The sequence below is a fragment of the Ceratotherium simum genome, chromosome 21, assembly GCF_057802395.1.
Source record: "Ceratotherium simum simum isolate JZ-2026a chromosome 21, ASM5780239v1, whole genome shotgun sequence".
NCBI classification, from domain to species: Eukaryota; Metazoa; Chordata; class Mammalia; order Perissodactyla; family Rhinocerotidae; genus Ceratotherium; species Ceratotherium simum.
Window position 1 is genome coordinate 25,870,209 of NC_141920.1, and position 13,134 is coordinate 25,883,342.

At 47.6% G+C, this 13,134-nt stretch overlaps 1 protein-coding gene across 1 annotated transcript in view; it reads right to left on the minus strand.

Moving 5' to 3' along the window:
* Window positions 1-236: 236 nt before the first annotated feature.
* Window positions 237-13,134, minus strand: part of CHMP4B (charged multivesicular body protein 4B) — a 41,813-nt gene continuing 28,915 nt past the window's right edge. The window contains exons 2-5 of the mRNA XM_004442458.3: window positions 4,644-4,821; window positions 2,550-2,664; window positions 1,391-1,517; window positions 237-515 (exon numbers count right to left, since the gene is read on the minus strand). Of these exons, the coding sequence (XP_004442515.1) occupies window positions 451-515; window positions 1,391-1,517; window positions 2,550-2,664; window positions 4,644-4,821 (485 nt within the window). The 3' untranslated portion in view covers window positions 237-450. The remainder of the gene's footprint in view (window positions 516-1,390; window positions 1,518-2,549; window positions 2,665-4,643; window positions 4,822-13,134) is intronic.

Sequence of the window (13,134 nt, forward strand, 5' to 3'; positions counted from 1 at the left end):
TGGCTTTTAAAAAACGACTTTTCTGCCAGTACCATACAAGTCTTACAAAGAGATGTGCGACAAGTCAACTGACTTAGAAGGACAGAGGCTACATTTTCAGATCATTTCAACTGCAAACGGTCGACCCTTTCCATTGAGGTTCAGCAGTGGAGTTAGCATAGTCCGGAAGCTCAATGTTGGATTTGCAAATACAGTTTATTTTACAGAAATTCAACATTATAAACAGCAGGCACCTCCCACCCCACCCGCCCTCCCCCCTCCCCCCACTCGTCCCGCTGGGTGCAGACCATGCTATGCAGAGTGAGCAGTGATGCGGCCCTACTGCTTTGGAGGGAGATTTGAGAGCGATGGAAATTGCCTGCACCAAGTCCTGCCTGCTCCGCACACGCACGCGCCTGCCCGCCGCGCAGGCCACCAGAGTCTGTCTGGGCCCAGCCCGCGCTGGACCAGTTACATGGATCCAGCCCAGTTCTCCAATTCCTTCATGTCGTCGTCTTCCTCTTCCTTCTTCTTGGCTGTGTGAAGAGAGAAAAGGCTTTTTAGGAGGGCTGGTGGTGGTGCTCTCAACACATTCTGTGTTACACGGTGTCTATAAAACAGTCCTGCCCTTGCAGCCAGCATCCTCTCCAGTTCACCAGCAGACGGCTCCTCTGTGCCTAAAAGCTGCAACATAAAACTCCAGATAACCAGGCACACTTTCCCCAGCACCTCCCCTCCACTCGCATTGGGACCAGACAAAACAAGAAGGATTCTACACTGAGAGTCTGTCAGGATTCATGTGAGGCCTCAGTCCCAGAGCACCCAAGGCCGGGGAGAGCTGAAAGAACCCCAGGAGAGATGTAATCCTCGCCAGCAGCCCCCTCCGTCTCGAGTGGCTTGCACCATCTCTGCACACCCTCAGGCAGCTTGCTGGACAGCGTCTGGATAGCCTTTGCTCACACCCCACCCAAGGCAGCTGCCCCGACTTGAGGGGCTGTTTCCCTCTGATACGTGGGAGAGTGAGGTGACTACACCCTGGTCACACTCCACTCCCTGGGCTCTCTCGATGCCAAATCAAGAAGTTCTGTGTGGAATACTTCTACCTGAGGGTGAGATAAAGGGGGAGCCCAGGGGTGCTGCTAAACATCCATAGTGCACAGGACAGCCCCCCTGCCCCTGGCCTCCACCCACAGAAGGATCTGGCTATGTCAACAGTGCCAAGGTTGAGAAATCCTGTTCCAGAGAGAAACTAGGAAAGGGCAGGTGACATTGTCTCTGGGGCTGTCACAACAGATCCTACCTGGTTCTCAACCCTTGGCAAACTCAGAACCAAACTGAGGCCAACTGGCCACAAGATTACCCACCACGTGGTGTCAGGGGTGTGTCCTGACTCTAGGTAAGAAGTACTCACTGGGTTTAGATGGTAGGCTTATAGAAGGAACATTTGGTAGAGGGACTGTTTCGGGTCCACTGATTTCCAGCAAATTCTTGTCTAGTTCCTCCTGTTCTAGTTCTTCTAATTCGGCCATGAGTTCATCCTGGTAAAAGGAAAGACAAGAGTGAGAGAGAGTCCCTGGGGATCCCAGCTCCTGCAGCTGTAACCCTTACCTGATGGCTCAGGGCACACACACCCCTTCTGAGAAGGTCAGAGGGGAGATGAACCCCAGGTCCACACTCTGTGACTCAAACAGCCTAAACACGCTTCTACTGGCGAACACAACAGACTATCGAGTAATCACTGATGTCTACGTCTGGTGTCCTGCACCAGGCTGTGGGCATCCTGAGAGAAGGGATTGCATCTTTTCATTTCTATTTCTTTAGCTCATAACCGGGCACACTGAGTGAATGCTCAGCAATGTTTGCTGAATTGAAATTAACTTGACTACTCCATCAAACTCCAGTCTGAAAACACGAAAACCCTGGTGCTGGGAGCCAAGGTAAGAGCTGCAGGCTGTGTTTTCAGCTATACAGTGGGAATCAGATGGCACAAGAATGAGGCGGAGCAGAGAGGGCCTGACCTCAGCACACTCACATCTAAGGCAGAAGGAAGTGCCTTCAACAGGGCCCATTACTATATTTTAAAAACCTACGAGACTCAAGGTCTCAATTGCTACAGCAGAAATTGGTAGGTAGCTGAGTTCCAGGCAGATCCCTCAGGGGTCAGGTGTAAATGCCCCTTCCTTGGCTTCACCCCCACCTCACATCAGAGTTGTCCAAGGGCAAATCCTGTAAACTTCTCCAGAGCATGGTCACCTTGGCTGTCCCAGCCTGAGCCCAGGGCCCACCACAGAAAGGTGCAGGATAACTACTTGTCAAAACCAATTATTGACCTGAAGCCTGCTGAGGAACCCAGTGAAGGTTCCTTTACTCCACCTAAGCTTCTACCCCAAACAGTGAAAGCATCCCTCAAAATTCAGAATTAGCAAGGGTTACTACCATGCTCTGTCCATGTCCAAGTCTCTGGAGGGATTTACAATCCACTACTCCCTGCCAGAGGCTTTTGATAGCGCATCAAAGGGCAGCCCAGGTGTCATCTGTGAAGCTTATATGATCTGCAGGAAGCCACTCACCTCATCAAACTCTTCTCCAAACCCTACAGGTTTTGAAATAGCTGTTGAAATCTCCTCTGCAAGTTCTTGCTGGTCAGCAATGTCCTGCATTAACTCATCAACTTTATCGATGTCCCTGTAAATGAAATGGAGAGATGTCATATCGGATGATCAGTCTGTAAAGAGGGTCTGTGAGGGGGAGCAGAAACCTCGCTCCACACAATCTGCTTCCCAGACCCACCTCCGACAATTACTCCCAGTGAGGAATTATTTTTTTCTCTTTATCATCTATATTTATTATTATTATTATATAGACAATAAAAATATTGTCCATTTTTAGTCTCCCTTAAACAGAGAATCACAGAATCAAGAGGATGGAAGCATCCTTGGACATCACCTAGTCCAATACCCTAGGGAAATAAGACTAAGCAAAGTTAGGTGCCACAGTCACAGTCTCTCCAGCAAGCTGGTAGATGAGACCACGGGACTTAACTCCTGGGTCAACAGCTCTTCTTCAAGCTCAAGGGCAGCTCTGTACAGGGGAGGCAAAATCACAGATCATAAACTATAGCTATGCCACTTGACAGGCCCTTCCCATCTACTCAAATCCACGTATGGCTCCTCTACTAGGCCCCAAATGAAAGGCAAACATGCAGAATTATTTTCTATACACTGTCAACCATATAAACAAATAATTAATCAACATAATATATACACATATCCTTCAAAGCATGCACAGTATTTACTGAGATGTGCTCTATGCTAGGCACCTTGGAGAACACAGAAATGAAGCAGACATGGACCTCACTCAGGAAGCTCAGTCCAGTAGACATTCACCCTCAGACAACCCTTCACTCATTTAAAGGCTACTTTTCCTGCAACCCCCCATCTCTAGAGCAGGGATCAGCAGACTTTTCCTGTAAAGGGCCAAACAGTAAATACTTTAGAATTTGTGGGCCATACGATCTCTATCACATACACTCAACCCTGCTGTGTAGCACAAAAGCAGCCACAAACAACATGTAAGTTAATGGGCACAATTGTGTTTCAATATAACTTTTTTTTTTTATAATTTTATTTCTTTACTTATTTTCCTGCCAAAGCTCCAGTAGATAGTTGTATGTCATAGTTGCACATCCTTCTAGTTGCTGTATGTGGGACGCGGCCTCAGCATGGCCGGAGAAGCGGTGCGTCGGTGCGCGCCCGGGATCCGAACCCGGGCCGCCAGTAGCAGAGCGCGAGCACTCAACGGCTAAGCCACGGGGCCGGCCCTCAATATAACTTTATTTACAAAAATAGGCGGCAGGCCCACAGGCTGCATTTTGCCAACCCTGTTCTAGAGCACGTTTGAGTACCGAAAAGGAAGCAAAAAGGGCTCCAGCCACCTTAAGTATATGCTGCCAAGTTCAAGCACTAAAGCAAAGGCAGAATTTTGCTCATGGGAGAGGCCCTCATTTGCGCCTAGTGCAACCCTGGCCTTCAATTATAATTGTAACAAGCGTGGTTATCTAATTCCTTAGGCCACTGTATATGAGAAGTCGTCACATACAGGAAGGACTGTTGAGGTCCAGAACCTTGTCAATATGACAGTCAAAGCCTGGGAGCAAGGGTGGAGGTGGAAAATTCCATCAAAAGCAGACATAAGAACAGAGAGATCCGAAGCCCTCAGATATACCACACTTTCAGGGCCCCTGACAGCATCAGGACAAAGGCACGGCCATTGACTCCAACCCTGGTTCTATCCAAGCTCATGCATACCCCAGAGCAAGTCACCTCTCCTCTCTGGGCCATGGCTTCCCCACCTTGATAATCAGAGGCCTGGGTGAGAGGACCTGCTAAGGACCTTTTCAGCTTGAAATTCTATGCTCATCACAATAACCCTGAATCACTCAGAAAATACTGTTTTATTCCATGACATCTGCTTCCAAAGGCAGCAGGGTACATAATACATTTTAGAAGGAGTTCCAAAAAAGAATGCAAATTAAAACAAACTCAGGAGCTTGGATGGCTAAGTCAAGCGGTCTGCCCCAGGCCACGGCCTGGGCTTGAGGCGTTCCAGGGCCAGCACTGCCCTGCCATGCGGCTGCCCCCCTCCACCGGCGGGTGGCCACGTACATGTTGTCGTGGGCAGCCTTCATAGCCTTGGCGGCATAGCCCATGTTCTTGAGCACCTCGGTGTTGGTGTTGGCGTTCTCCAGAGCCTCTCGCTGGAACTCGATGGTTGATAGTGTGCCGTCGATCTGCGCCAGCTGCTTCTCATACCTCTTCTTGCGTTTCAGGGCCTGGAGGGCCGCTGCATGGGCAAGAAAACAGGGTTTCAGAGAGCCCAGACACAGGGTAATGTCCTGGAGTTCACCTAAGTGTTCTCCCTAATTGCAAGGATGCCCCTTGGTTGTTGCTTCTACTGTAACAGAGGGTTAATAAACTCCTCTACACAAAGAGCACATTCAATTTTCTAAGAAAACTATACAAAATTCCCATACTTCAAAATGCAGCCAAGCACACAAGCAAAAGTTCACACTCTGGTAGCCACACACAGAGGCACCCAGACAAAGAACGTGCTTTGAGGTCAAACTGCCTTAGGTTCAAACCCCAGCTCACAGACTTAGGTGAGCTACTTAGCTTCCCTGATAGGTTCATTGTGAGGAGTAAATGAGATAATATATGTAAACACCTCGCATACCATTAAACGTAGTAGACACTCCCCCAAAAAGCAGCTCTAAATATTATAAAGCAACAACTTTAAAGTATCATTTTATGCCAACTAAATTACAAAAATAATAAATAATGACTATAGCAAATACTGGATCAGCTGGGGTTAAAATGCTATCTCATACACAGTCGACAACTGTAAACTGTTATAATGCTTCTGAAAAGCAACATGGCAACACACAGCCACAGCCATAATGATGTTCCTGCCCTCTGACCCAGTAATTTCCTTCTGGCAACGTATTCAACAAAACCAAAGAGGCCTATGCCCAAAGATGGTTCTACAGCATTCTCTACCATAGAAAACAACTAAAACTAAAATAAAGACAGAATTCCCTGCCAGGGACAAATCTAGAGTCTGAGCATTCGGTCAAGTCAATGCCATCATCTTTCTCAGCCTCTCGGCATCTTAAGACTATAGAGATCATCTTGTTTTAAGGGCTAGTGTGGGCAACCAATCTGACCCAGGTGAATTTGTGGCACAGCAGGGGCCAAAACCACATCTCCCTACTCAAAACCCAGGCTCCCCTTCCCTTACTGTCTCAATTCTCCTCTTTACACTAAAAATGCTCTTTAGCACCCATCTTAGATGGGCATCCAAGCCAGGAAGGGAGCTCAGCACAGACTCAAGCAGAAGGAATGGGCTGGGTCCGGGAAGCTGCCCAGCCCCTGCCTTGCCCTGGATAGCACTAGCCTCACACATGCACCCACGCATGCATGCTCCCCCTTGTCCCTGAGCCCCAAACCAGAGCCATCTCCTGCAGGCTGTAGGTGGGAGTCAATCACCTCCCCCACGGGGCTGTGGTTGCTCCCTTCGTCACATGAATAGGTCCCATGCTCCTTCCATTCACGTTCCCTCTAGGATTCCGTCCTGAGAACCATTTTCTAAAGGAAAATAGCTTTGGCCTGCATGTAAGCAGTCCACTGTTCCTCACAAAGTGGCAGATAAAACCACCAGCAAAAATCCCCCCAGCCACAGGATAATGCAGGCAAAAAATCTGAAGAACAATGAAATGTGCCTCATTAAAAGCTGAAAAGCCATTCATAATTTTATTTATTTATTTATTTATTTTCCCCCCAAAGCCCCAGTAGATAGTTGTATGTCATAGCTGCACATCCTTCTAGTTGCTGTATGTGGGACACGGCCTCAGCACGGCTGGAGAAGCGGTGCGTCGGTACACACCCGGGATCCGAACCGGGCCGCCAGCAGCAGAGCGCGCGCACTTAACCGCTAAGCCACGGGGCCGGCCCTGAAAAGCCATTCAATGTGTTATCTCCCTTGATTCTGGTGTGAATGGCCAGAATCACCTATGACTTCAAGAAATCCATCCTACAGTCACACCCAGGGGTCCCCAAGACCCTTACTGAACACCCTCACCTTCTGCAAGCACTAAGTCATGCACATGACATAGATACCTCATAACAGCAACCTTTTAAGGTAGAAATGACCACCCTTTTTAGCAGATGAGGGAACTGAGGTTCAGAGAAGTTATGTAAATCAGGTCACCAGGTGGTAAGTGACAAAGAGGGGATTAAGCTAGGCGTGGAACTCCAGAGTCCATGCCCTGCCATTATAACTGTTATGCCCCCCACTTAATGAAAAAAGCAGGATCCTGCCCTGGTGGGGTCATTCAGTCCATTGGGAATGTCAAGGGGGCTGTGGGAACACAGAAGAGGGAGTGCGAATCCAACCATGTCATTCCTTTGCTTAAAAACCCTCAACAGCTCCCTCTGCCCACATGGCCTGCAAGGTCCTATGGGAGGCAAGGGACCGAGATTCTCTCCACAAGCCAGGGCCATCGACCAGCAGGCAGAGGGAGGACATCCTGGGAGAGTGCTGGTAAGTGCTCAGGGCCTGGAGCTGCTTCCTCCGTGAATTCCTTGGTGCTGTGTTGCTTTTCCACAGAAACGGACCCAGACACACCCTAATCAACAAGTGATTCTCAAGCCTTCTCAGGCCAGTGTCCCACAGCTGCCCCTTTGGCATAGCATAACACCTCCCATGGCATAGTCCAGCATATAACAACTTGTCCACCAGTTAAGATGCAACAAGGCGTTCTAAGCGCCTGCCGGGTGGTAAGCAAGGCGCTGCGGCAGTCCCATCCACCTCCTCATTTAATCCTCCCACCCCCCGTCACAGGGCAGAGGTCCCAGATCCAGACTAACGAGCAGACCGGGGATTAGAAGGGTGAAGCGGCTCACCCAAGTCACCCTGCTGTTAGGTGGAGAGGGGAGGGCTCAACCACTGGTCTGTGGAAACCCCCAGGCCTCTGCTCTTCCCACCACAGGCTCAGAATGATGGGAAGTGACACTGGGACAGTTCTCGAGAACCAACACTGAGATGACATTCTGCCTTGCTTTTCAGTGTCCTGAGTGTAGTGCGAGCCTTGATTTTACACAGTCAGCTACATTCTGATTTTTAAAACAAATTTATTATTTCCTTATTAACACCACAGATTTAGAACTGCTTTAACTTTTTTCCGAATACATTTTCAATTGGCAGTGACTCCTTGCATGCCAATCTTACATTTCTCTGACCTCTACCCCAATTCTAAAATCCCCCAAGCAATAAACAATCTGTAAGCACATACCCAAATATACCAGGGAGGCAAGCAAGAGTCCCCCCATGAATGAAATAATGTTTGTAATTATTCATCTTTGCAGACCAACATCCAGCCACAATGACTGGTACACAGTAAGTGCTTAATATAGATTAAGCTGAATCTCCAATTTCATCTGTTTTTTTTTAAGTTTTTCCTATATTCTATGCAGGGTTCCTCATGTGGGGTACACCCATAGTTTATCTCCTGTGTACCTGTGACTCAAAGGAGAAATGATAATGTCTCACTGAAACACCGGCTAGAACAATCATTTGGCAGGATCCTTTCCCTGCATTCCTCCTGGCCCATAAAACAGGACTTCTGTAAGCACCTGCCCTTCCCTCCATCCTCACCATATGGTGCGCCCTCTCTGAGACTAGGAAAAAGTCCTGAGCAAACAGCCTGGCCCCCCAAGGCTCCCCCCACCGCCTGCAGGGTTCACACAGTCTCTTTCCCCCTGCGCAGTGAACTCTCCAGGACGGCGTCTGGCAGGGGCAGAGTTGAGTTGTTTACCCCAATCTAACTCCTGTGTGTGTTCCTCAACTAGTTGAGAACTCCACAGAGGAAGGGTACACGATTAATTCCCTCCTCCATACATGGTTCATAAGTAAAGTAACCTTGAAATTAGACATGGGGTCAGCAAGAATACATGTAAACATAAATATTCACAGCACTGGAACCACTCTGTTGTCTGACAAACGTGTGGCACTATGGTGAAGTACAACTTAGGGCAAACAAATGAGTTAAATGCCACTCTTCCTGCGTACTGTTACACTTAACAGCAAAACATCCTCCATCCCAACCTTATTTCTGACCACAGAAATTTGCTTCCATATGTAGCCAAAATCTGAAGGGCCAAGCCCAATGCTTCACATAAATATATGCTGGCTATTAGTGACTTAATATGTCTCCAAATTCCACTAGATTCTCATCACAAGAAAAAAAAATTATAACTATGTGAGGTGATGGATGTTAACTAAACTTATTGTGGTAACCATTTCACAACATATACATATATCAAATCATTATTTTATATGCCTAATACAATGTTATATATCAATTATATCTTAATAAAAACTAGGGGAAAAAAAAAGTACTGGTTTAACAAGGAGTTCATCTAAACCAAATATTCAAAGAAGGGGGGGTCCAAAGAAATCTCTTTTCTGCCAAAGAACCCCAGTGTGATTCATAAGCACAATGGCTTTAACAATTGAAATCTAACCCAGGCCAACAGAAGTTTAAGAGGTTGCTTTTAGATGGAAAAAAATAGTCCCTGGAATCTCCATATTTAATTATGCCTTTTCTGGTTCCAAGAGAGTAATTACAGCAGCAATTACAGAATCTAATAACCAGCTTTATTGGCTCTGAAAGCTGAAGCAAAAACAACTCCAACCATGTTGAAATAAACATTGGTCTCTAGACAGCTGCTTCATTAGACACTCTAAACAGCTATTTGGAGGAAAAACACAGACGAGATACCCTAAGAAGCAGAGAGACCAGTGCAAAAGACATTCACCCAGGACCAGAAACTCCTGTAAGGTATCTGTTAGTGACTGCACAGAAATCATTTTCAGAGAACACATCAGTTCACTACAACTAGATAGGACGTTCCTTTCTTCTAGGCAAAGGCAGACTTCTCTTTGAAGAGTTGCTGAGGAGGGCAAGCCTGACTGCTCCAATCTGGGGATATTCAGTTTAGGGGCCTATTAGCCCAGGGTATCTCAACAAACAGTAAAAAGAAGTCATAACTGTACACTCCTTACCCATATAGAGAGATTCAGGCATTGGGGGGAAGGAAGGTACAGTAATATCCTCTCACTAAATGAATGATGGTGTCTACAGTTCTTTCAAAGACCCAAGGGGGCCAGCCCCATGGCGTAGTGGTTAAGTGCGTGTGCTCTGCTGCTGGCGGCCCGGGGTTCGGATCCCAGGCGCACACCAATGCACCGCTTGTCAGGCCATGCTGTGGTGGCGTCCCATATAAAGTGAAGGAACACGGACACAGATGTTACCCAGGGCCAGTCTACCTCAGCAAAAAGAGGAGGATTGGCATAGATGTTAGCTCAGGGCTGATCTTCCTCACACACACAAAAAAAGACCCAAGATTCTACATCTGAATTCAACTAGCAGAAGGTACAAGAGCTGGGAGGGAAAGACGACAGTGCTGCTTCTCCACTCTCAGCATGAAGTACACAGCAAACAACATACACACACTCCGGAGGACACTTACACAGCAGCCTGCCCACGGCAGGGCTGCTGGCAGGCAGGGAGCCCAGTGAAGCTGAGGGAGCCCTGCTCTGCCTGCCTCCAGCAATCATTCAGATGCTCCTTGTTCATTCCACCCATGAATAAACCTCAGATGTTCAGGGTACCCTCAGCCAAGAGTAGCACACCTGATCCTCAAGCCACTAGTCACTTTGCTGGGGTCACCTGTCATCTGCCCCGTGTATGTGGCAAAAAAAGATCCCAAGTCAAAACAACAAAGTTACCCACCAATGTCAAAGAAACCCATCCTCCTGCAGGGACAGTTATTAGTAAGCATCCCTCCATCACATGGCATCAGATATCCCACCAAACCTTGACCAAGTAAAAGTTACAATCTGGGCATCAAAAACAGAGGGGGCTCGAAGGACCCTCGGAGATACCGAAGTCCAACCCATCTCATTAGATAACTGAGAAGAAATGATGCCCAGAAAAAGTGACACAGCTTGCCAGGATCCCGCAGCGAGTTAGAGGAAGAACCAGGACTAGAACCCAGGTCTCCAGCCTGGGGCTCTTTCCACCACCTCAACTCTGTTATCTCCAAATTAAGTTGCTGTAAATATACCAGCAGTTGCCCCGCCATAAGGAAAATAGTCTCTTAACGCTTTCTTCCAATTTCCAAACTCTGCCCGTTGCAAACCCTGCTTAAAAGCTCATGCTGACACATGAAAGAACAGGAAAGCTACCTGATATGCTCTCCTAAGTCCCCAGTTAGAAGAAAAAGGAAAAAGGATGGAAAAGAAGTTCTAGTCTGCCTGGCTCCAGCGTCCTTTCCCCAAGTGGGTGCTGTTGATCTGGCCCCCAGTTTCAGAAGCTGGGGGCAGGGCTGAGCTCATTTCTCCCCCCTGTATAAACGTGGTAGGAACAGCGTGGATCTACAGGACCTACAGAAAGGTCTCAGAAACCAGAATGCACCACTAAGCCCAGACAGAGGCTGTTTTGTGCCCATCATTGCTCTGCCAGTGTTCCAGGCTCACCTGCGGAAAAGAGGGCCTCGTCCTGCAAACGCCTTGGAATGCTGTCCCTGACACGGCAGCATTTATTCCCACACAGCTGGAGAGTTCACGCTAGAGGTGCAGACAGCACTTTTCAGAGCAGCCTCCTTGTCTGTGATTTATCTCCCTGTTCCCCTAATTTGCTCTCCGTGGCCTGGAGCTAATGCGCTCCATTTAGAGATGGTAAAATAAGTACTTGTGTATGACCAGGAAAGCAGAGTCTGAAGCCCTGCTGACTTCCATCAGCAAACACATGAGGAGTACAGTACTTGCTGCAAGGGAAAATTCTAGAGAGAAAGAAAGAAGACCCTTATCTGTTTAAAAGAGACAAAGACGAAAGAAATAGTCCCCCCAATTAATAATCTAACAGAATATCAAACTGCTTCAAAATTATTTAAACAGCACATACAGAGCACATCCTGCAAAAGGCAGGTAAAGGCAGGATAAGACACCGTCAAACAAGCTTAGGAGATGCTGGGTCACATCGTTATCACGGTCATTTAGGGAGTCCAGTGGTCCAGCCGCGAGTTTCAGCTCCACCATCAAGTAAACCCTATGCAAATTACTTACCCTCACTAATCCTCAGATGATGATAATACTCCCCTCATAGAGTTATTGTGAGGATTCAGATAAGATATGGATGCGAAGCAGCTGGAATGGGGCCAGATATGCATGTGCTCAGTGAATGTTTGTCACTGGTATTATTACCTGCAGGACTTCTCAGAGCCAATTTTAATAGAAAAAGAACCACCACCACCTCCCCCGCAAAAAACATTTTGGGGAAAAACTAATTTAAGCCACCTTGATTATTTAGCCAACACAAGCTTCCTCATCCTTGGACCTCACTGATGCATACCAGCAATGGGGCACAGAGAAGAGCATGAGGCTTGGCGTCGGAATCCCGGCCCTGACACTGGCCTGGGCTGTTATTTTACCTCTTCATCAAATGGAAAATGGGAGTGATAGCACTACCCCAAGGGCAAATGAGAAAGTTAATCTCTTTGAAAATACTTGAAAAATGTGACCATTCCCTCCAGCTTGCCCATTTCTTTCCCCTTCTATTTGTCTTTCCTTGCCTGTGTCTGACATTCTCTCTGGGGAATCTCTGTATCTTCCTGTCTCTGTCCTGTCCCTCCTCCTAGCCCAGTGTGTCTAAGAAAGAGTATACAGCTGTAGCTCAGTGGAGAAAAATATAATACATAACAGCAGCTACCATTTATGAGTGGCTTCCTGGGTGCCAGGCACCATGACTGGGGCTTACATGCTCACTGGCTCCTCCCAACAATCCTCTGAAGCAGGTACTGTTATTACCCCATTTGACACATCAGAAAATTGAGGCTCAAAGAGCTTATCTCCTGCCCAAGTCCTAGGTTAGGCAGTGGCAGGCCTGGGATCGATGCTAGGCTGCCTATCTGCAAAGGGCACAAACGTCTACCTTGCACCGAGCAGGCAGCGGGCCTGCTTCTCTGCCTGAGCCTGGGGATCTGAGAGCCTCTCGTGCCTTCCCCACCCAACAGACTCCACAAGCTCGTAATCTGGCACCAAGGGCATCTGGAGGCAGCTCAGTCTGCCCAGAAACTCTCAACTAATTGGTAATCCATGAGGGTAGGCAGTGAAAGCCTCTGACTGAAAAAAGAAAATTTTTTTTCTAGTGGATTTTAAATTGGTTAAAAGTACACGTGATTGGGGCCAGCCCAGTGGCGTAGCGGTTGGGTTCACGCGTTCCGCTTCAGCAGCCCAGGGTTCGCCTGTTCAGATCCTGAGCACAGACCTATTCACCACCCATCAAGCCATGCTGAGATGGCATCCCACATAGAAGAACTAGCAGGACCTACAACTAGGATATACAACTACGTACTGGGACTTTGGGGAGAAAAAAGAAAAAGAGGAAGATTGGCAACAGATGTTAGCTCAGGGCCAATCTTCCTCAAAAAAAAAAAATTAATAAATAACCATAAAAACAATAAAACAGTGAACAAAGGCTCCATTAAAAAAAAAAGTACATGTGACAAAACCCAACCATTTTATCAGCTCCTCTGC